The 22,769-nt window shown below is 40.6% G+C and overlaps 1 protein-coding gene across 3 annotated transcripts in view; it reads right to left on the bottom strand.

Annotated features, from left to right (window-relative positions):
• The window catches only part of iqsec3a (IQ motif and Sec7 domain ArfGEF 3a), a 135,991-nt gene that overhangs the window by 101,652 nt on the left and 11,570 nt on the right, over positions 1 to 22,769 (bottom strand). For all 3 annotated transcript variants that reach the window (XM_051938720.1, XM_051938743.1, XM_051938770.1), the window contains exon 2: positions 3,692 to 3,772. In XM_051938720.1, the coding sequence (XP_051794680.1) occupies positions 3,692 to 3,772 (81 nt within the window). The remainder of the gene's footprint in view (positions 1 to 3,691; positions 3,773 to 22,769) is intronic.

Here is a 22,769-nt window from a genome sequence, read left to right as displayed (position 1 = left end):
ACTCAGTCAAATGTGAACAGACAGACGTGGCATAGATGTTTTTAGATTGAGGGCGATTTGCAGTTTCCGAGGACATCACCAACGCTGATGGTTTTCATGAATAAACATCCCTAAATCCACTTTAATATCACACAAAACTTCAGAAGACCTGAGAATCATCAATTTTCCTTCACTATGGCAACATTGGCTAATTTGCAAATACAGTCCAGTTTGCAATCTGTCTATCTGCGCTTTTAAGATCACAAATTTACCAAAATGCAAGCAAAACAAACGAAATTTACTTCTCGCAGTCATTGCAACACTGTGCATCCTGTCTATATCCACTAAAGCATTTGGGGAAAAGTACAAAATAAGACAATTTACTTTTGTAAAGTGAAAAAAAAAACATTAATATAAAGTGCTTTAGAACCGTTTCCTGTTTTGTTTTTTTTGACATTTCTGAGGCTGAACATTTCCCATCGATGCAATTCTTCCACTTCTGCAACACTCACTCTCTCCTCTTATCCACTCATATGCAGGTTTTTGCCTTTTAGGAATAACATTACGCGGCACGTCTGAGCTTAAAACCCTGTAAATAAGGAAAGAAAAACAAGCCCTAAATCCTCGGCTTTAGTAAAGGTGATGTGACACGCTCATCTCTATGGTCGGTCTATCATTATGGATTTTCTTACTGATCTAGTGCACAGTGTTGTGTGTTTTATCCTGCACTATCTGCTGTGTGCCATGTGTACCGTAGTGACACACTGGCACATGTACATTAACACACGCTCACACAAACACACACACACGGATAAGACGGGGAGCTGTGTTCTGATCACTGCCAAGCCAAAGCATGCAACATGATAAGAACTTTTTTTTTTCACATGAACACAGATGCATTACATGTGTCAACAAGAAAAGGCTCACCAGTTTCCAGCGCCCTACAGTACACACACATCAATGCATTATGGTAGCAATTTACAGACACACTTAAACTTTAGGTACATGGTTTATATTCATACATGACTCTTTTGGAACTTAACGTGACCACAGTGGAGAGACAAGCCCGAATGAAGTGAGCGATGAGTGATGATGGATGCAATGAGGTGTGGGGGTGCCATGTGGAGTTATGTCGCCGCGATGTGGTGATGCCACGTGAGTAGATGACCAACGAATCACTGACGACAATGCGGAAGTACAGAAATCAACAACAACAGAATACAGCTTTTCGGAAAAAGAGATAAGACGCGACGAGAACAAAAGAGGAAAGAAAGAGAAAAAGGACAAAAAAACCACAAGCTGCTTTCTGTCTCGGCCCCAGAGTGTCCCGCTTTGAAGTGGTTTGCTTCAGGGATTTGGCGGCGGGGGGGAAGGGGGAGGTTTTTTTAAGGAGCCGGAGGGGTTGACAAGTTAGCGAGGACCTTCAGTTGTGCACTTTGTTTGTGCCTTTAGCTAATGGTCCATAAGCACAGAGCAATCACAAGAGCCCCCAAACGGCTTCTATCAAGCAAAGTTCAAGCTGCTGAACTCTGATCGATTCTTGTCTTTTTTTTTCTTCTTTCTTTTTCTTTCTTGTCTACCTTTCCAATTTCCCCTCCAGCTTTGATCTTATGAGAGTCACTCCTGTGTAATTTCGACCACAGCCTAAAGAATCTTGTGTTTAATAAAGAAAAAGGCTTTGAGTCAGTCACTAGGCCATCTGATAAATTCCTAAATAAGCTTTTAAAATGGTTTTTCTGCTCTCTAAAATGGCAAACAAAGCTGGTAACGAGAGTCTACTGCTTTCCTTTCCTCGACGTCTCAGCTGTTCGGTCTGTCCGCGGGGCTGATTTCATACCGCAGAGATGTTTAAACTGCGATTGTGTCTGTGCTTGTTGCTCTGCAGCCTCCTGCCACTTATTGTGTCCAGCACTGCGGGGGCTATGATTTGCTATCAATACGCGTTTGCTTATCAGCTATTTTCTGCCAAGCTCAGACAATGCAGCCGAGCAATCCTGTGAAACGTGCCGTCCACAACAAACAAACCATTTTGGGGCCGATGGCTTAATTGCTATCGATGCGCCAAGGCTAGATGAGTGCCATAATTTTTAGTGAAACTCTGTTCGCACTTGGTTAAATAAAGGCAGGAAGCAAACAGAATGTTGTTGCTGTCAGTTCTGTTTGGATCAGGCAAGGTATTTCCTTGTCAAACCCATTTATTTCTTTTTAGCAAATGCTATATTTTGGAGATTGCTTATTGAACAATAAATAATAATTATTATGCTTCTTGAAAGCCATCTAGCCAGCTAATGGTCATAAAAATCCAGGCATTAGAGTGGCTTATTATTAGTTATTCTATTTTTCACCATTGTCAGGACAGTGGGTGCAAATTACTACATCAACATCAGAGTTTTTAACCATCCAAACCCAAAACAGTACCAGTGAGTTTGAAAGGCATGTTGTCTTTAAAAACAACGGCCACACATTTTATCACAGCCAGAGACTGCAGAAACAGTAAGAATGAATTTGAAAACTCACTGAATGAATCAAGTGTGGAAAATTAAAGAAGTCTAAGCTTCAAATAATGTTTTTTTTTAAATCACTATATTAGCATTAACCACATTAACAAACAAAGAAAAGCTAAAATTCTGCAATCCTGATTGCAACTGGAAAGCTATAAGTGATTTAGCTGCAATCAACAGTCTTGTGATGAAACACATTTAGTTTGTACAGGTTGCAAAAAGAAGTATCTAGAGCTAAAAAATTTCTAGTACTGGATACACCTGTGGGCAACTGGAAAAATGTACATGTTGAGTCAAAGACTTTTCCAAATTTGAAAAATAAATAAAGAGATTCGACTATTTTTTTTGCTTTAAGGATTAACGTCCTCACTTTGTTACAGTGCAGGAGAGACATGTTTGAGCTTTCTCTACTTCTAGCCGTGATTGTTCTGTTTCCATAGAGGTGCAGGACCTCATCTTGCTGGAAAAATGAACGCACAGTGAATAAAAATGGAACAGTATTAGCTGAGTTGAAATGATTTTATTGAAATAAGAGCCACTGTTTTGCAGTCCATGTAGCAGTATTAACTGGTAGCATTAGACCACTTACATCTGCTAATCTGAAACAAATAGATAACGACATGATCATCCTGCTTTGCCCACTAAACTAATGCAATATTGTCCCACTTGTTCAATTTTCATACAGATGGCTCCGCAAGCACTTGACCACTGTCCAAGAAATGGGATCTTGATGTTACTGATTTGGACGTTATTACTGTGTTCCAGTGTATTTATCACTGTAGTGATAAACAGCACTAATACTGTGCAGAAATAATAAATTAAATCAGCTGTGTCTCGGATTCAGGAAATAATCTCGGCCTCGACAAGACTCAAAACTTTGAAGACATTTAAACTGTGAGGAATGACTCCCTCTATGTGGCTATTTAAGAGTTTCCCTCCTTTTGGTTTACTACTGTCATGGAGGGGAATAAAATCAGATCATCCCCTGCATGGAAGAACCTGAAGCATTTACAACCACTTCAACTTAGATACCACTGCTGGGGTAGTTGTGTTGACTAGGGTAGCTACTGCAGCACTGCTATTAACAGGATGCATGATAAGTGGCTGCAATTAAAATTTACAGAAAAGAAAAATAACTTCTTTTTTATTCAAAGTAAATAAATAAAAAATCAAACATTTGTGCAGATGTTACAAGGATGCAGTCGTCTTACCTGGGGACACAGGCGGTAGAGGTCTCCCCCTCAGGGGCCTCCGGGGCTGGGCAGCAGAACTGGTGGAGCACTGTCTGGTTGCTGTGTGAAGAAGAGAAGAAACAGAATTAATAGAAAAGATCAGAAGGATGCACTTGATGGTAAAAGCTGAGTCACATATTTGAGTTCACTAAACTCCTCAACTTTCCAACATGGTTTAGCAGCTTTAACTAGGAGCTAAACGGCTTTTAAAGCATTTAGCCCCTTAAATATTAAAGTGACGTGCATGGAAAGGTTTCAAATGAAATACTTTTTAAAAGCTCTCTCCAATAAAGACGTTATGGAAAGCCCTCTTCATAATAGTAAATCCACCATGTTCTATGTAAAAGCTAGTCCTGGATGCTACTATAGCAGCTATATTAGCAGCTCTGCCTTCCTCAGAGAGAACCTTTAATAAGACTCGTGTTTCATTTTACAACAAGCCACCAAGAAGCAATAAAAAGCCGGCCACAGAAAGCATTTACAACCAACAAATGAAGCTAGCGTAGCCTCACATAGCCAGACCTATTTCCCCAGTGTTGTACCAGCCCTGTAGAATGGTCTGACTGCACCTCATTATTATGTTGCTACAGGGGGAAAATGATCTGTTTGTATTTCTTTAAACCAATCCCAGGCATCTTGAATGGTGCTAAGCCCAGGATGTAACGATGGCATCCCAGCTAAAAAAAAAGAAGAAAAATTTCCATGCAGAAATGTGAGCGCTGACATAAAAAAGAGATAATGCACCAGAAAAACCAAGCAGGGCTGCCTCATTGCATAATCAAAGTCTTCAGCAAAACTTTAAATTTTTAGCATATACCGTAGGTTGCTAGCTTGGGCGTTATTGTTGTTCACCGCAGTAAAAGAGATTTTGAAAACACAGAAATATTGGAAAACATATTGTAAATGCTGGAATGCTGTGTGAAATGTGTGGTTTAAATGGCAGATAAATACCTGAAGTCAACATCCAGTGACTCAGACTAACATCAGCTTAACTAGCAAGCTTGATATGCTACATACAGTGGACTAAATTGATGGTCCCCTGCTTTATATGAGGAATCTGTTTTTGTCTATCCATGTCTAAAATCAAGACTGTTTTAAAAAGGAATTTTGAGCAGACTGCCACAGTTATAATGTGTGAATTGAAAGATCAAAAGACCAGTTATAGCTGTATGGATCAATTGCCGAGGGCCAATGTTCAATGTCAGTGTAAGAAGAAGAAGTGTCCTATAGCTGGTAAGGCAGAGGGTGGAGCTTGGGGCAGTGGATGGGCACATACCAAGTCTCACTATCATGTAGAACACCATTTTACTTCCCATCACCAGGCCTGCCTCCTGCACAACTAAACTGCATTTTCAATTACGTTTTGAGGGAAATGTATTTTCTGCCCAATTACCTTTGTGATGCATCATAAATATGCTTCAAATCAGCATGTCTTTGACATTTATTTCATTACTTTACTGTCACTCCTTTTCAGTCTATCCATGGTAATCCAGAAGATGCTTTAAAAGGTAGCTTTGGTGCCTAAATCTAACAAAACAATGAATGAAAACAAGTTTAAGAATAATGGCCTAACATGTGATTCTGGTCTGCTGGGTAGATTTTCTTTAGCATCAAAAACCTTTCCTTCCTCTTCACCATTGTATCATTAGATGAGAAAATAGGTTGGTTTACCTAATTTGAACATATTTCATTTGCTGTATCCCAAACCTGAACCAGACAGTTTATGCTTGGAGCAGATATTATAGCAGTCAGGATGCACGATGACCTACAATTCTACAATTCTACAATTTCATTTAGCAGATGCTTTTGTCCAAAGCGACGTACAACACAAGCAAGAATTCAGACATAAGGAAAAACCTGTAGTAAATGCAAAAGTGCTTCAAGTGCAATTGGTCAAAGGTGTTGCCATCAAGTTGCAGAAGAATTGCTACCCCCCCCCCCCCCCTCCTCCTTTTTTTTTTTGTTTTGTTTTTGTTTTGTTTTTTCAACTTTGTCAGTGCTAAATAAGTGCTGGGTTTTGGACCACCTGACTTATTCTACCCCTAAGGTGTAGTCGGATTAAGTGCCTAGGTGTTCTCTGAACAATTGAGTCTTCAATTGTCTCTTAAAAGTAGAAAGAGACTCAGCAGAACGCACAGAGTTTGGTAGTTTGTTCCACAATTTGGGAACAACAGAGGAGAAGAGTCTGGCTAGAGATTTGGAGCCGTGCTGGGCTGGAAGCACCAGGCGTCTCTCACATGAAGAGCGAAGTGGGCGTGAAGGGGAGTAGACCTGGATCAGGGAATCCAGGTAGGCTGGGCCGTTCTTGTAAATGTTTTGTAAGCCAGGAGGAGAGTTTTGAATTTGATTCTGGCTGCAACTGGAAGCCAGTGAAGGGAGATGAACAGGGGAGTGACATGAGCTCTTCTGGGCTGGTTGAAGACCCAACGTGCTGCTGCATTCTGGATCATCCGTAGAGGTTTGACTGCACATGCAGGGAGACCTGCCAGAAGAGAGTTGCAGTAGTCAATGCGTGACATCACAAGAGCCTGAACTAGAAGTTGTGTGGCCTTGTTGGGTCAGGAAGGGTCTGATCTTCCTGATGTTGTAGAGGGCATAACCTCAGTATCATTCCTGATATGCTGATAAAGGCTTATAAAAATTGGCATTGGCCTAAATGAAAAGTGGCAGGCAGATGACCAGGTTTGTTGTAAAAATGTCACAGAATGATACTAATGTGTTTTCCATGGTAGTTGAAGTAATTTTCTTATTTTGCCCAGTAAGTTTGTGCATTTTCTATCTGTACCTGCCAGTGAGTCACCATAAGAGAAGACATAATTAATCTTAAAAAAATCCACTACAGGAGAGATGTGATGTTCTCAGCAATTAGGTGGAAAAATGATGTGCATTTATCTGTATCTGCAATCTGCAAAAATAACATGGAAAAAAATCTTAGAATTTGGCAAAAATCCAATGCTGTGCATCCCTAGAAAGTCTGAATTTAAAAACAAAAACAGTTGGTATTGAAAATTAAAGAAAAAAAAGCAAGTAATCATCCAGTTCTGATGATCTAGCAGTGCCAGGATCTTTAAAAGCTCACAAAAATGTTGACACCGGCTTGATCTCCAGGCATCCAAATCCTGAATCTCTCAGCTACCACAATCTAGATGCGGTTATATAATGAATATGCAGCTGATGTATTTGGTTTATTTTTGGCTAACCTTCTAGGTGAAGCTGCTTAATGATCTGCCTCAGCGTCAGGGTCCTGCTCTGCACCTCCACTCACCCTCCCACTGGTTGTCCTCTGTGAAGCCAATTTCTCATTTTTACTTCCTCCCCGCTCACCTGTTTCCCCTTTACAGCCTCATTCTCAGCCGTCTGCTTTGTCTGAGCTCGTGTTTAAGACGAAATCTCATGTCCTCGCTCGACCTGGACACGTTGTTGTTTATTCACAGGGAGACTTTCATGACCACCCTAGCGTGAAATCACAGTCCCACTGTCGGTTAGGCTGGTGATCGAAAGAATGTCGGGGCCTGAATTTGAGCTGCTGACAACTTTCTTGCATGATTTACAGCCGTCCCGCTAGCATTGCACCTGGGTACAAACATGTCTTGAGCCAACTGACTTCTCCACTGAACTTTACATTTTCTGAAGTAGTCGCTATTTATTGTGGGATTTTATTTGTTTTGCTGTGTAATATTGATACAAGTCAAGACGCAAATGAGCCGATTTTACTGTTTTATGTTATTCATATGATGATAAATATCATATAATATTCCTTATTTATAGAGTATGTGGGCTGCACAGTGGGGTAGTGGTTAGCACTTTCGCCTTGCAGCAAGAAGATCCCTGGTTCAAATCCCGGCCTGGGTCTGGGATCTTTCTGCATGGAGTTTGCATGTTCTCCCTGTGCATGCGTGGGTTTTCTCCGGGCACTCCGGCTTCCTCCCACAGTCCAAAAATATGCTGAGATTAATTGGTTACTCTAAATTGCCCGTAGGTGTGAATGTGAGTGTGATTGTTTGTCTGTATATGTAGCCCTGCGAAAGACTGGCGACCTGTCCAGGGTGTCCCCTGCCTTCGCCCGAGTCAGCTGGGATAGACTCCAGCACCCCCCGCCACCCTAGTGAGGATAAAGCGGTGTATAGAGAATGGATGGATATAGAGTATGTGCCAAAATCCAAGTTCCAAAATGCTTCCAAAAGCAGCACAATAAAAAGAAGCGGAACCAATTCAAGGAACCAGAACAGACAGGCAAGAAAATACCTCCAACAGAACCAGGTTCAAGGAAAGCGGCCGTCTGCTTCGACCAGTTAGAGTGAGAGTGGGGGATGAGGAGGGTGAAGTAAAACATACAACCATGTAATCATCAGGATGTAGGAGACAGGTCAAAACGCAGTATTTGATAAAAAACAGCAGTGTTAAAGAGCCAAAATATTATTGGAAGTAATAAGAGAGTTCAAAGAGAATTCAAATGATGTAAAATCAGGAAAGGCTCTCTGTAAAAGTATGTTTTGAGAAGTGACTTAAAAGACTCCACTGACTCGGCTAACTTAATTTCCTCCGGAACAAACAAAAGGTCTCTGCCCAAAGGTCTCAAAGTGGCGCATAAGGCATAAAAAAGGTCAGATATAAAACCAAGACAGAGGTGTTAATGGGACTTTAAAGTTGTCAGTAAAATCCTAAAATCTATCCTAACACTTACTGGAAGCCGGTGTAAAATAAATCTAAAACAAGCGAGATGTTGTCATGTTTCTTGGATCTGGTTAAAAGCCTTGCAGCTAAGTTCTGAATTATCTGGAGTCCATGATAGATTTCTGGTGCAGGGAGGTAAAGAGACTCCATCAGGAATCCAAGCGTGAGGAAATAAAAGCATGACAAACAGTCTGTGTGTCTTCAAAAGTTAGAAAAGGCTGTATTTTGGAAATATTTCTAAGGTACTGCTTAGCACTGGTTATGTGTCGAGCTGATCAAAACTTAGTTCAAGTCAGAGTCTGTTATTTCATGTGCTGTGATCCAATAACAAGAATATATAAACAGCACTGCTAACTTGTTGTATTTTTGTCTGGTAATTTCTGAAATAAAAACTAGACGTTCTACTACATTTAACTTTTCGCCTTTTTGTTCTTGAGTAACATTTTCGGTAATGAACCCCACCCAAAAATGGAGCCAAACAGGCGGCTTTATGTAAAAATGATAGGGGCCTCAATTATGCTAATAATCTGAAGAAATTAATCAGGCTTCAACAAGCAATTCATATGAGGTTTGTGCAGCTGAAAGAGTTTTTCTGATAATGAAACTGAAAGTTTTGATGACAAGCACTGAATGTGAAAGTAATGTGAAGAATAATGTCTGTTTTTGTAGTCTCAAAAGTGTGTTCTGCATGATGGAAATATGGTAGAGAATGAATAAAAGATGCAGATGGAGTGAAAGGTTGCATTTAATGTACTTTAAAAGAGAAACCTAAGCAAACAGACAATGTTTCATTACCATGGAAATTCTCACAAAGAAACACACGACTGCTCTGTATTTCAGCACCACGGACAGCGACAGACAAAGAGACTGCTTATGGAAAGTTTCTTCCCTCGAATCTACAGACCTGCAGACTAACCCAGTCTGAGTAATCATTCCTGCTCTAATGCAATGCCAGTAATGGACTCCCGCGCACTCTCAGTTTTCTGTTCTTAGGCGAAAGCAGTGAAATACTTTTTTAAACTGGCAAAACTAATAGCGATTTATCAAAATGCCGTATCGTGGCAGAAGAGAAATAACTACAATTTCGAAGATAGCGAGTAGAATGGCTACAGCCGGTCTGCTAACGCTTTGAAGCATTTTCTGGGAGGTTCTGTGGATGTACAGTCACAGGTGAAGGTGATACTGAAAGGTAGCACGGAAAAGGGTATCAAATTTTAATGCGGTGTGAGAGTGCATTTTTGCTTCCCCTCGTCTCTCTCTTGGTTCGCCCTGTCCTTCCAACCGGGTTGCTGCCTCCCATTTTTCACATGCATCCTGACTTCATCCATTTCTTCGTTCCATGTCATCCCCCCCACCCCCACCCTCATGGCTCTCTTCTCCTTCTGCCTCCTTTTACACTGATTTTCCATCACCCTCTACGACTCCCCATCCCCCTGTTCTACAAGCACAGCGTGTTCTGCTAAAGAGGAATTTGCTCAGTTACTCTTGCTGTCAGAAGATGTAGCCAGTGAGAAGAGCAGCAGCAGCTCACCGTATGTTGCATCCCTGAACTCAGGACATGAGGAAGGGCATAAAGAGGGGGAAGCAAGGCCGGCATTCCCAGCAGCACCAATCCCACCATCGCTTTTTTTGTTTTTAGTCTTTTGATCATTGACGCAAGCAGCCCTGCATCTTTTTAAACCTCCTTCAAGAGCAGGAGCAGGTTCAACTGGGAAGAGAGCGATAGTTTACCACACAATGCACAGCGTCCTTGAAACAAAAACGACAGTTTTAGATTTTCAATCCCGTTGTTTAGTGTCCTTTTTTGTGCTCCTCTTCTGTGAAGTCAGAAAAAAAGAAAAAGAAGAGGAGAAAAGGGCTTGAAAGGGCGGTTTGGAGGGGAAGGAGGGGGGTTATTTGACAGCAACAATAGCAGACAGTACAGGGAGGGTATGACAGCCAATTAATTCTCATTGTTAATGGCTCCTCTAATTGTGTTCGCCTTAACGACCATGACACCGCTGTGGCCACGTCTTTTTTTTCTTCTTCTAATAGGTCCAGAGCACAAGCACTCTCCGAGGGGACACAGATTAGCGTTGAGAGTGTCGGAACAGCAGATAAAGGGTGTATATTCTGCAGGTCAGTGAGTAAACATTCAGGTTGAAAGACGCACATCGGCTGCGTTACATAAAGCGCTTCATTTACTGGATGGCAATTTAGAGCAAAACGTACAGAAATCTCATCGGAATCTGTTCATCACATTCACAGCGTTGGCATCTGGATAGAGGATGTTTGCTCCTCCTGTTGTTAGACAAAAATCTGGTGGTCACTTTACATGTGTGCTTGCTTTGTAAGTTAAAACCAGCTTAGCAGAAAATCTTCAAACACAATTAACTCTGCCTCTGTCAATCATGCATAAGATACACAGACATTAATATTTCATCCTTAAAGCCAGTTTTGTCAAAGAGGTAAATGCACAGGTACCAACATGATCCACATGTGACTTGTGACCCCACTGTGGGTATACATAATGACCCTACAAAATAAAAGTATTAAAAATTGTACATTTGCCAAATTTTAAGACTACAAAAATTTCATTCGGCAAAATCACGATCAGTAATAATCAATAATGAATAATCAGTAGCATTATTCTGAATAAAGGAGTTCTTTAGCTTCACACAGTTAGAAATGTGCTGATGGGTTTGAAAATTGTTGTGTTTTGAAAAATGGCCAAAATTGCATTATATTTGGAAGCCAGAAACTGCAAAAACCAAAAGAAAAATTACATAATTTTCCACTTTCTGGCGACCGTTAAACTAATTCTCTGTGGCATGAACTTCCGTCGGGAATAAAATCCAAACTTAAAATTGTGATATTTCATCAAAACAACTTTATTTTACACGTCTCATTTAAATATTCCCAAATAAGTAACTTGCACTAAGTAGATTGTAGACAAAACAAAAATATTGAGCTCCTCTGTACAACTGAGTGACTCAGCCATTTCCAACAGCAAAAATTCCATGAGTTTTTACTTGAACTAGGTTGAACTGCAGACAGTGTAGACACAGAGCAGATAGTATGGAAAAAATAAAACATAGAATGTTGAGCAACCATTTCTTTCCAGTGTTATTGGAAAAAAAAATGCTGTACATGTTGACTGCATTTCTTTTCTTTAAATTTGACTTGGATTTGTTATTTTGTCCCCATTTCTGGCTTTATAATTGTGCTGTACTGCACAGAAGACATCCTTGAGTTTGCTCCGCTTCTAGTCATGGCTGTTCTGTTTCCATAGGGGTGCAGGAACTTACTATACTGCAGTGAAAAATGAGCTCACAGTGAGCAAAAATGTGGCAGGAGCAGAAAACAGCGAAACTTCTTGGTGTTCAGAGGGTTAAAATGCAGAACTCTTAATCACCTGCTTGCTTGCAGAAGTCGGTTATCTCCGTTTAAGAAAGAGAGGAGATACTATTAGGGAGTCTATTAGCAAGTCTGAGCATGTTTAGCAGGTAACTTGGCAGCACCTCCTTCTGGATCCTCTCAGTTCTTTTTCGATTTGCAAGAGGCACTATCAACGTGTGCAGACCAGAATGCCTCTGGATGTAATTGGACAGGCCTGCAGTCAATCAGAGCGATGGAGAGCGCGCTGCAATAACACTCCTCTGTACAGTCATCGAATCAAACCCGCCTCATATTAGACAGGCCTGGTATGGGTGAGGCCAGGTAGAAAGGAGAGAAGTCAGAGGAAATAAAGCTCAGATTCTAAAGCTACCTGTAAAGTTCACTAAAAAAACATTTTTTTATCTAATGTTGTTTCACCATAATTGCAGCTTACTCAATAAAATCCTCATTTTGTAACAATCACATCATTCATTTTGCATCACTCTTTCGTCAATGTTCATTTCCCAGTAGTGTCAGAGCTTCTTCATGTGCTGACTGATTCCTGCATGAATAAAGAGGGCATAATCTCCCAAACCTGCCGAGACAGCAGCAGCATCTAATCGATGGGTATTATGGTGTGCAGTGGGGTTAGCTGCCTGTGATGATGCCACACATGTAGTCGAAGCCCGGACACAGTCACACCGGGCAAATATCCTCACAGAGTCAAACAGTGTCGATACCCTGAAGACATCTGAGTCATTGATTTCACCAAATTTGCAGAAAAACACCTCACAAGAAACTCTTTTATCTTTCAAAACACCTCTGATTCATCCCAGCCGTCCGTCTCTTTCTGCTTTGATCTCCGGCTTCTCACTCTGCATTACTTCAGCCATCTCTCAGTTTTACTATCACCTTCATCTTTCCACTCAAAAAAAGCTTTTTACTACCATTTTTGGTTTATGGCGGGGTCTTTAAAGACACAGCTGTGCAGGCGAGATAGCAAACACCCAACCAAAACTCAATAAAAGCCAACTATCATGTCACATGTCATGAATCTGCTCATGCCTGCTGGTTGGAGGGATGGAAGAAGCACGTTCGTTTCGTTGAGTGTTTGACTGTTCAACCAGTTTAGATTTAGAGGTCAAAGGTCAAACATGTGCAAACACGTTTAATGTGTTTTAATGTTTCATGTTTTTATTTGCATTGATTTTTTTTTCAAAGCTCTGAAAAAAAAACAGTTTAACTCCAGCTTAATTCCAGTTCAACATGCTTAACTCCTGTTTAGCTTGAGGTCAACTCCAGCTCAATTTTGGTTTTGCTGCAGTTGAACTCTACTTTAGGTTGAATTTAACTCCAGGTTAACTGCAGTTTAACTGTGGTTCAACTCTGTTTTAATTCCAGTTGAATTCCAGTTTATAATCAGTTCAACTGCAGTTAAACTCTGATTTAAGTCAGGTTTAATTTTTAACTTCAATCACTACGTCTTCATAGGTTTCAGTCATGTTTGATTAATGTTAAACAGTTTGAAGTTCTTCAGTTCAGTTAATCTGCTTGAACTGGCTTGTAGAATCACTACTAAAAGTAGAAACACTAAAACTTCCTGTTAGATTGTTTTTATTGACTGAAAATTTTTGTTTAATTGTTTGTGTTTTTCTGTTCCGATCATATTTCCAGCTGATCGATGAAACTTATTGAATGTAAAATCCTACCACACACTTCAACTCAACTTCCACCTGATGTGAAAACACTAGAAGCTACGACTTCTTAATCGATCGCCATCTTTCTTCTCGTTGTGACAACTATCCACTGATTCCCGTGTTCAGGATTTACACGAACATTTCCTCTACAAGACATGAATTCCTCTCATTTGAATTAGAAAAATTTGCAAGACTACAAATCTCAGCCTCTGGTTTCACACACGTGCTCCACCTTTGTGCACTGTTTGATCAGTGCGGCTGCTGGAGATTAAACTGAACTCGCATGACCAGCTTTCTGATCTTCCACACCACTGACTCAGTTCCCCTCATGGCCTAAGCTCACTAATACCACCTATAAAAAATCTATAAGCTTTCATAAGCTTTTCCACACACTGGCTCCGTGTGAGGGGAGAGTGGAATTTGCGCGCGGCGGTTTCATTGTATTTTGTTTTAACTTCTGGTGTCTAATGTGTTTGTCGATGCGCTCCTCCCAGTGTTGAATTCAGCTTTGCTGTGTCAATAGCTCTCCGGCTGATTCAACTCGGCTCAAGGCGTAAAAAGATCTGTGCGAGCCGAGATGATACACTTGGAAGCTCGGGACAGAGAGAGGGAGGGAGAAAGCGAGGGAGGGATCAAAGCCTGCAATAATTGACAGATTAGTTTTTGAAGACAATTTCCTGGCAGACAGGAAGAAAAAACACAGCTGTGAACATGTTCGCTTATTGAAATAACATAATATGCAGCATTAGAGTGTGTCCCTGAAGGCCACACACGAATAGAAGTGACCTTGGAGAAAGAAAACATTAACAATAGTAGATGCATTTTGGCTTAATGTATGTCTGTTTGCTGAAAAAGAAATTTAATTCATTCATTTACATGCTTAGATTTGACTTTGTGGAATAAATGCATTTTCAAGTCAAGGTCAAATCAGAAAGAGAGAGGAAAACCTCTGCATACAAACAGCAGCCAAATGGGCTAAAAATGAAGAAATCCTTAAAACCAAACAGCTCAGTGTGAAGCCAGGTGCTTCACACAGAGAAAAAGCAAAAAGATGCTGTACGTCAGCATCATCACAGTCCTTCAGATTAACTTATAATATATTTTACACAATCCGTAAATGAGCTCATCTCGTGACAGCATCATGAAAGCACTTTGATCATGCTAAATAAAAAAAAGAGACTCAAAATGTTTTTGCAATACTTCACTTCCATTTGGCAAATTGGCAGCTGCTGTAAGTGCCAGTTTATCACTACGTTTTACGGGGGAAAGCGTATGAGGCTTTCTCAGAGGTGTAAATTGAACTCACATGCTTCATGGCAGGTGTGTCTTTGCAAGGTGAGCTGATAAATGTCCCTAAGCTAAATCACACTTCTCCTATACAAGCAATGGAGCAATCTTCCCCACACAAACCTCATTTTTTCCATCCTAAAAGCTTCCTATATCAATTCAGTATCCTAAAAAAAAGCTGCACTGAAAGGTTTACGTCAGCACGGGGCTCTTGGGTTGTCCCAAGCGGCTTAGCTCGGCCTCTGTAAGCGAAACTGAGAGAGAGCTGGAGCCGGACGAGAGAGCAAGACCCATTTTCTCTGGAGAAAACGAACAAAGGAGGAGGGGAAAAAAAAACATTTCGTCCTTGTATTCAATCCCTTAAAAAAAACTCCTGACTGTGCCAGTGTCAGGAAAGCTGCAGCTTTATATTCACTCAATGTGGCCTACTTGATTCCACTCTGGTATTTTGGAGTAAATATGAAACCAGTTCAGTGTGAAGCTCTGCATTTATGTTGCATCATGAACAAGACAAACCTCCACCTTGCAATTACAGACAGCTGGTAGCAATTTAACAATGCTTTCAAGAGACCAGCTTCAGCAACAGTTCAGGGAAATTTTTGCAGCAGTTACATGAGCTCTGTGTGAGAGAAATTAAACACGTTCTAAAATATCAACACTAAACGTCAAGTTTTGATGTCATCCCCCAAAAATCAAAGAGGTTTTCTAGGCTCTCAACATTTTACACTCCTTTTCAACTTAACTCCCAACTGTTGGTCCCCCTTCAATAAAACTTAAAAGGGAAACCTTTTTGATGGAGGAGGCAAAAAAACCAGCAGAGAATGAGAGATCTGAGCCCAGAGGGGGAAGAAACAGCAGCTGAACCATTTTCTAGGAGAGAGAGAGAGAGAGAGAGAGAGAGAGAGAGAGCTCCATCAGCTGAGGGGGTTCAATGCTGACACTGAGCTGGATTTATTTTAGCTGGGCAAGTTTGTGTGAGAAATATGTTGTTCTTCAGCCAAATTTGAGGCAACACTGGGACAGATCTGAGGGCTTTCAGTGGCAGAGATCACACAGGACCATCGAGGGAATGGAAGTTATTTCGGTCACCAAAAAAATTAAAATGGAATTAGCTTGAAGACATCGCTGACTGTGGCCTCACAGCTGGAAAGTCCTGAGTCTGCTGGTCAGCTGGGGCATTTCTATGTGGAGTTTTGTGTAGGGTTTCTTCGGGTGCATCGACTTTTTCACACAATCTGAAGACAAAACTTGCGATTATTGATTCTAAACTGGCTGCAGGTGACGGACCACTCTGCCCTGTACCCCATATAAGCAGCTGGGAGAGGATCCAGACCTTCCACATGCCAACTGGGTGTAGTAAATGAATGGATGGATGGATGGATGGATGGATGGATGGATGGATGGATGGATGGATGGATGGACGGATGGATGGACATCCTTGGTTAGCAACTTGTACTAAAATACTTCTCATACTGATTTTAAAGATGTAACTTTTTGGTTATTCAGTGGAACTTAAGTGGTAAGCAGGGATCCTTATCGTCATGCATTTCGAGTAGCTATAATGGTGCTTGGAAGTATATTTCAACATAAGATTTTCCTGCAAGTCCTTCAAAGTAGATAAAAGAGAACCCAATAAAAGAATTAAGACAAAAATATTACACTTGGTCAGAAATTTATTTGACCTAAATGATCGAGAATTACAAATATGTGAGTGGCAAAAGCACATGAACCTTCAGGATTTGCACCTAAATTGGTAGTGAAAGAACAGGGATCTAGGAAAAGCTGATCTTCACAACAAACGTTTGTGGAAATGACATGGCCAAAATCGATTTCCGAGAGTCAGGAGCTCAGGAAATGAGTTGTTGATGCTCATCAAGAACATTCCAAAACCATCTCTAAAGACTTTGAACTCCACCAATTCACAGTCAGACAGATTGTGTGCAAATGGAGGAAATTTAGGACTGTTAGCCTCTCCACATGTGGTCAACCCATAAAGGCCACTCAAAGAACAAAGTATGTAATAGTCTGCACGGTCACAAAATTATTGAGGATAATCTCTAAGAAACTAAGGGCCTCTCTTGCATTGACAAATGTTTGTAAGTCCACCAACAGAAGAACACTGAGCAACAGTAGTATACATGGCAGAGTTGCAAAGACGATGCCACAGAACATCACTGTGTGGCGACATTTGCTAAAGATCATATAGTAGGAAGGGGACTGCAAAATTTCTGTAGACAAACAAAACCAAAACAGAACTTTTTTGTTTCAATGAGAAAGGTTATAGTTGGGCAAAAGAAAACGCCTCATTCCGGCATAAGAACCTAATTTCATCTGAAACATGGTGGTGGCAGCATCAAGGATTGGGCCTGTTTTGCTGTATAAGGGTCGGGATGGTTCCTATCATCGATTGCACAATAATATTTAAATGATACCAGCAAATTCTAAAGGAAAATGTGAGGACATCTGTCTGAAAGTCTGTCCTGCAAAACAATGACCCAAAATGCACCAGTCATTCTACCAAAGAATGGTTAAAGAAGAAAATAAAGTCTGGAATGGCCAAGTCAAAGTCGTGACCTTCATGCAACAGAAATTCTGTTGAAGGAGCTGAAGAGAAAAGTTCCAGCCTTTTATGACAAACATTAGTCCACTTAGACTCAAGGATGAAGTCATTAGATTTTGCTGGTCAAAGATCACTGTGATCTGAAACACATTTCTGTCGACGGCTAATTAGGATAAAATTTCACAAATGTCGAATATAATAAAATGATGAAGTATATCCAAAATGCCAAAGGTTAACTTCACCATGACATCATCACTCTCTGCAGAAACACTTTTCTGGGCATTATTCAAGTCCAGAATTTTGGAGCAGAAGGGGAGATTAGGACACTATTTCACTCTGACACTGAATTGGTGACACCAATTTTGTGCTGTCAGGTTGAAGACGTATGTGAAGCACCTGTATCTTCAATTTTTGGCTTCTTTGCAGCAACATCCACGTCTGAAGGATCAGCTGCTATAATGACTACAATTATATGCTCTATAAGAATAAGCACCAATCATTAGAGGACATACAAGGATTTGGACAGTTTTTTGCAAATCACCCACTTAAAAGTCTTAACTACACACAACCCACTGGTGGGTTAAAAGACATGCTTAATTGTTTTAAATCTCCAGAATGGCATTATTTATTAGAGGCAGAAAAAACAGAAGGAATCATTGGATTTTCAGCTTTCCAACGGTCCTAAAACAACTCATCTGTGACGTGCAGTTTCATTAGAAAACCTAACCAAATAAAAAATTGTGATATTTTGTCAAAATAACTTCATTCTAGGTGTCTCAGCAAAAAAACAAAGCATTTGCTCTAGTCAGGTTGGATAAAATAAACAAAACTTTTGCGGTCTTCCATGCAACCGTGAAGCCATTTCTGACTATCCCGTCACCATCAGTAATTTCACAAAAATTCAACTTTTGGCTGCCCTGGGTTGAACTGTAGGCTGTTTGCACAGAGCAGACAGGCGGCAAATATGATCATTAAAAGTGCAAGTAGTGAAATATCTACCGGGCTTTGCAAAAGTTCTGTTACACTCGGTTTCATGATCTTTAGAGACGTTTACATGTCGGAGTGAAAAATTCCATTAAACAAACTGAAAGTTCTACCTTATAGGCAGGTGTCATTAATACAGATTTGTTCTCCGGTGAAGTTGTATCAAGATGGAAGTCAAAAGAGTTGACATATCTGCTCTCCTTCGTGCTGGCCACAACAAGTCTGACATAGCCAAACAGCTGAACATCAGCAGGATGACCGTCCACAGAGTCTTTCAGGTCTTCACCATGGACCATGACCTAAAAGATCTTCACCATTCTTGAACCTCTCCGCGACTCTGTGGACAGTCATCCGGCTGATGTTCAGCTGTTTGGCTATGTCCGGTATAGCGGGTAGAGTCATCTTTTTTAACAGTATTGGTCACATCCCATGTTGATTCCACATTTTCCCAATTTTTGTAAGATAAATAACCAAGGAAATTCCACTTTCATCCATTCCTTTGATTGCATCACCAGGGGAATGGAGAAAAAGATTGCTGCCATAACGTTCAGCATCACCGACAGAAACACAACACAGTCGGTGCATTCCCATGTTCTCCCATGAAAGCAGCAGCTCTTCCTACTGTTTTCATCTGATCTCCAGCTGGCGCCGCCACTATCGAGCAGTTTTAGCCGCTCATATCGAGCATCAAGCTACAGTGCGTTTGCTGCAGGGCCATCTGCTGAGGACTTGGCAGTGGGTCAGATTTCACAGACATCCTCTATGCTTCATGCTTGACAGCTATCAAACTGACATGGCTGTCATATATCAGCCAGGGTTTGGGTTGACGAGGAAAATCCCATCTACCGCATCAGCAACACTCGCCATACATTTTGCGGTGGAGTAAATTACTTTCTAAAGGGAGGTAGTGCAGCATGTTTGTGAATGATGAGTATAACAAGTAAAAGAACCAGAAAGAGATAAGAAAAAAGAGCCATTTTTACATGCAGTGCTGTCTTTCCTGCCGTTTCCACTCATATGGCTCATTCACATTTCATGTCATGATTAACTTGTTTGTTTTAGGATTTACCCCTCCAATGACATCACTGAGAGAGTCACCAGCTCCTCCCCGTGGCACTTCCTACCTGATGATGTAATCCTGGCAACAAGAGGTTGACAAACAGGATCTGATGATGTAACCACAGTGCAGCGGAAGGATGAGGTGCTTTTAGGGTCATCTGAATGTGAAGACATCTGTTATGTGGCCAACTCGAACGCATTTAGAGCATCACAGACAAAATAGACACAAAAATGCCTGACACATGTAGGTGACCTCCAGGAAAAGATGTAAGTGTAGCACGTGGTAACGAACCCCGATCTATGCAGCAAAGATCACACATGAAATAATAAAAATCTAGATGTGCCATATGCAGAAAATGAGGACAAATGAATTGGACGAACAAATGCTGCTGCCACAGGTGTGAATAATGCAAATGAATGGCTGAGAAAGTGTGTAAATTAACACTTGAATGGAAGAATCACATTTTTTTATTGCTGTTGCACGCTACAATAAATCGCAATTGAGGGTCTGTGTGATCTGTTGAGGCGAGCGGTGTCTGTTCCGATCAGCTCTGCAGTGCCTCGCAGCATTAAGTGGATGGCTTTGAACAATACTCTGGGTCGCAAAGGTAACCATACCTGGCATTTCTTGAGGCAAGTGTGTGTCTCCGCTCAAGCGCGTGTGCTTGAGCGTGCATGCAAATCACACATGGAGACTAAAAATTAAATGACTAAATATTGCACAAATGCACCCCACATTGCATAAAAGAATTCTGTTTATCATTGCAAGTAATCTCTTTTATATCAAACCTGACATGGTGCCATTTTCAAATCTCAGTCGAACCTTTTGAGAGATGGTGATTTAACAAAAATAAGAAAAGCCCTCAGAGTGCAGTACCCCACCAAGGCTGCTCAGTCGTTATATCATTTCCAACATATGAAACTTTAAATAAAAAATGACCTTGCAATGGGCACAGGCGTGTGTTGCGCATGTGTATGTCATACGGATACTGAACTGCTTGACCTAAAGATGTAGCGGACAGCGGGACTTGATAGGACTCAGAAACATCCCCAAAATTTAATTGATTGTTCACCATTAGTTGCACCATTTCCAACAGAAAAGTCCCAATAAGTCCGCAACGGTCAATTTGTAGTAGGATCGCAACCATGTGATCGTCAGCAGGCAGCTGACGTAGTGTTCACTTGTTGTCATAGTTACAGTGATGCCGTGCCACTATCTCACAATGATATAAAAATCTTTAACAAATCTGTGGATCCAGACTATAAGCTGTATCACTTCTAAAATTTATCAGGTGATCCTTGAGTATTTCTGACCAGCCCTGAATATTTCATCCAAATCCTTTGCTCCATTTTTGAGTAATGTTGTGAGCAGACAGACAAACATACGCCGATCGTCACTCCGAATAAGACATTCATATGTTTATTCCCCTCAGTATCTATCAATTCTAATGTTTTAAAAAGTAAGAAAAACTCCTATTAGGTGTCTTTAAATCAGATTATATTTTAGCTTTTCACTTCAAAAACATGGGACTAAAAATCTAGCTTTCTTGTCTGTTTGTGAGGCAGACAATCAAATTAAATCAGCGTGTATTATTAGAGGTCATCAATGTCATGCACCCTCTGAATATCCTAAATGTACTGAATAGTGCGGAGTAATGTTTCACACAATTGCAAAACTTCACATTAACTGTGGGCTAAATTTTGCACAATATCATCTTATGTGATTCCGTTAATACAGAAGTATTAGCTTGTATTATGTAAGCACAATATCTACCCGTACTGTGTAGACCCCACTTACAGGGCAGTACTTTAATAGGAAATACCAGAAATACAAATCATTATATTGGTCCAAAAAAATCAAGTGAATTTTTTTGCTGGATATTTGGCTCAAACACATCAGTCTCACACCAACATGTATATTAGCAACATTTATCCACTAGTCTTGATGCAATATTTTTTTTACAAATAATGCTGAAAAAATGGGAGATACTGACAATTTTTAGGAACTGTTCCTGTTGCAGGAGGAGCAACTGCAGCAAATGAAAAACCTGCCTGAGCTTTGTATTCAGCATCAGCATATTTTAACCCCAACATTCATGTTTTCCTAAATCTGTCGGGCCTCCTAAATTTAACGAAGCATCAAGAAAAGCAAGCAGGGAAGACAAGGACAGGAACCAGCATCTGACAATAAAAGAAGAACAGTGACTGAAAATGCAATAAAGTGCAAAAATGATACAAATAGAGAATAGTTCCACAGAGGACGGAAGCTTTAGTGTCATGGGTCAAAATCCTGTTGACAATGCCACCTCCATGCCCCCGGCCTCCTAATCCTGACTTTGCTGCTCTTTTTACATGCAAGTGAAGCGTCATGTGATGCTGGCATCTTACAATTTGACAGTTTGTTTTTGTGAGATTAACATGTTTTACACTTTGGACCAGAGTAACGGCTGCACATTTTGATTGCATCGACTCAATCTGTTCAGCCCTAGCACGAGCATGTAATTTAACTGCTCGTCTGACCCTCTTTGGACACACACACAGATGCACGCTTGTACACATGGTGGAAAACAATTACAACTATCTGTTGAGGGATTTTCAGCGCTAAGCTCTCAGGAGGTGAAATCTCAGTGACAGATGGGTGGACGTTTCCCCATAACTGCACTGCGCTCTTTCTCTCAAAGAGCCTCCAGTTCAGAAGCTCACTGACCACTGAGAGTTACACCAAAGCACAGCCGAGCTGCTGAGGAATTCATCTTAGCGCAGCAGTTGAGGGGCAAACTCTCGAGTAAATGAACCACGATTCTCCAGACATGTGTAAGTGCTATCCTACGGTCAACACATCTGTTTCCTTGCAACGCTGCATACGTTAGCAGTTGCTAATTGCCAGCTAATAGCACACTTTGTGCTAAAAGATAAAACAGACAGTAATGCATTACAGAGCAATTAAAAGCAAGATACAGGGAGTGTTTTAGGGTTTCTCTAATTACATTTGACTGCCTCTTTTTCTTATTTCTACATGAAAAACTATGCAGCTACAGTATTGAATTTTGTTGGCTGTAAGTAGCTCTTTAAATGATTATGTAATGGATTTTCACCAAGGCTTAAGAGAGTTGTTTTCAGGCCAAATTGAGGTATTTCAACATTAACATAATACATATACTTTTAACATTTCTGCCAGAGAAATGTGGACAAAAAAACTGCAAGAATATGTCAAGTTGAAAAGGAGGAAAGCTTTGGTTATTTCATGACAATATTTGTTTGCAATATGCGATCAGATTGAGTGACACCAGATGACAACACTGATGGCATTTTCATTTCCAACCACAATTCAAAAATATGGAGATTGCACACTAATGACACACACACTCTGCTGATTGCTCATTAAGCCTGCTGTTCATTTGCATGGAGAAGAAATGAAATGCATCCATCAGACGTGTGA

Source organism: Acanthochromis polyacanthus, chromosome 1 (genome assembly GCF_021347895.1).
Source record: "Acanthochromis polyacanthus isolate Apoly-LR-REF ecotype Palm Island chromosome 1, KAUST_Apoly_ChrSc, whole genome shotgun sequence".
Lineage (NCBI taxonomy): Eukaryota > Metazoa > Chordata > Actinopteri > Pomacentridae > Acanthochromis > Acanthochromis polyacanthus.
This window is presented reverse-complemented; position numbering and strand designations above follow the sequence as displayed.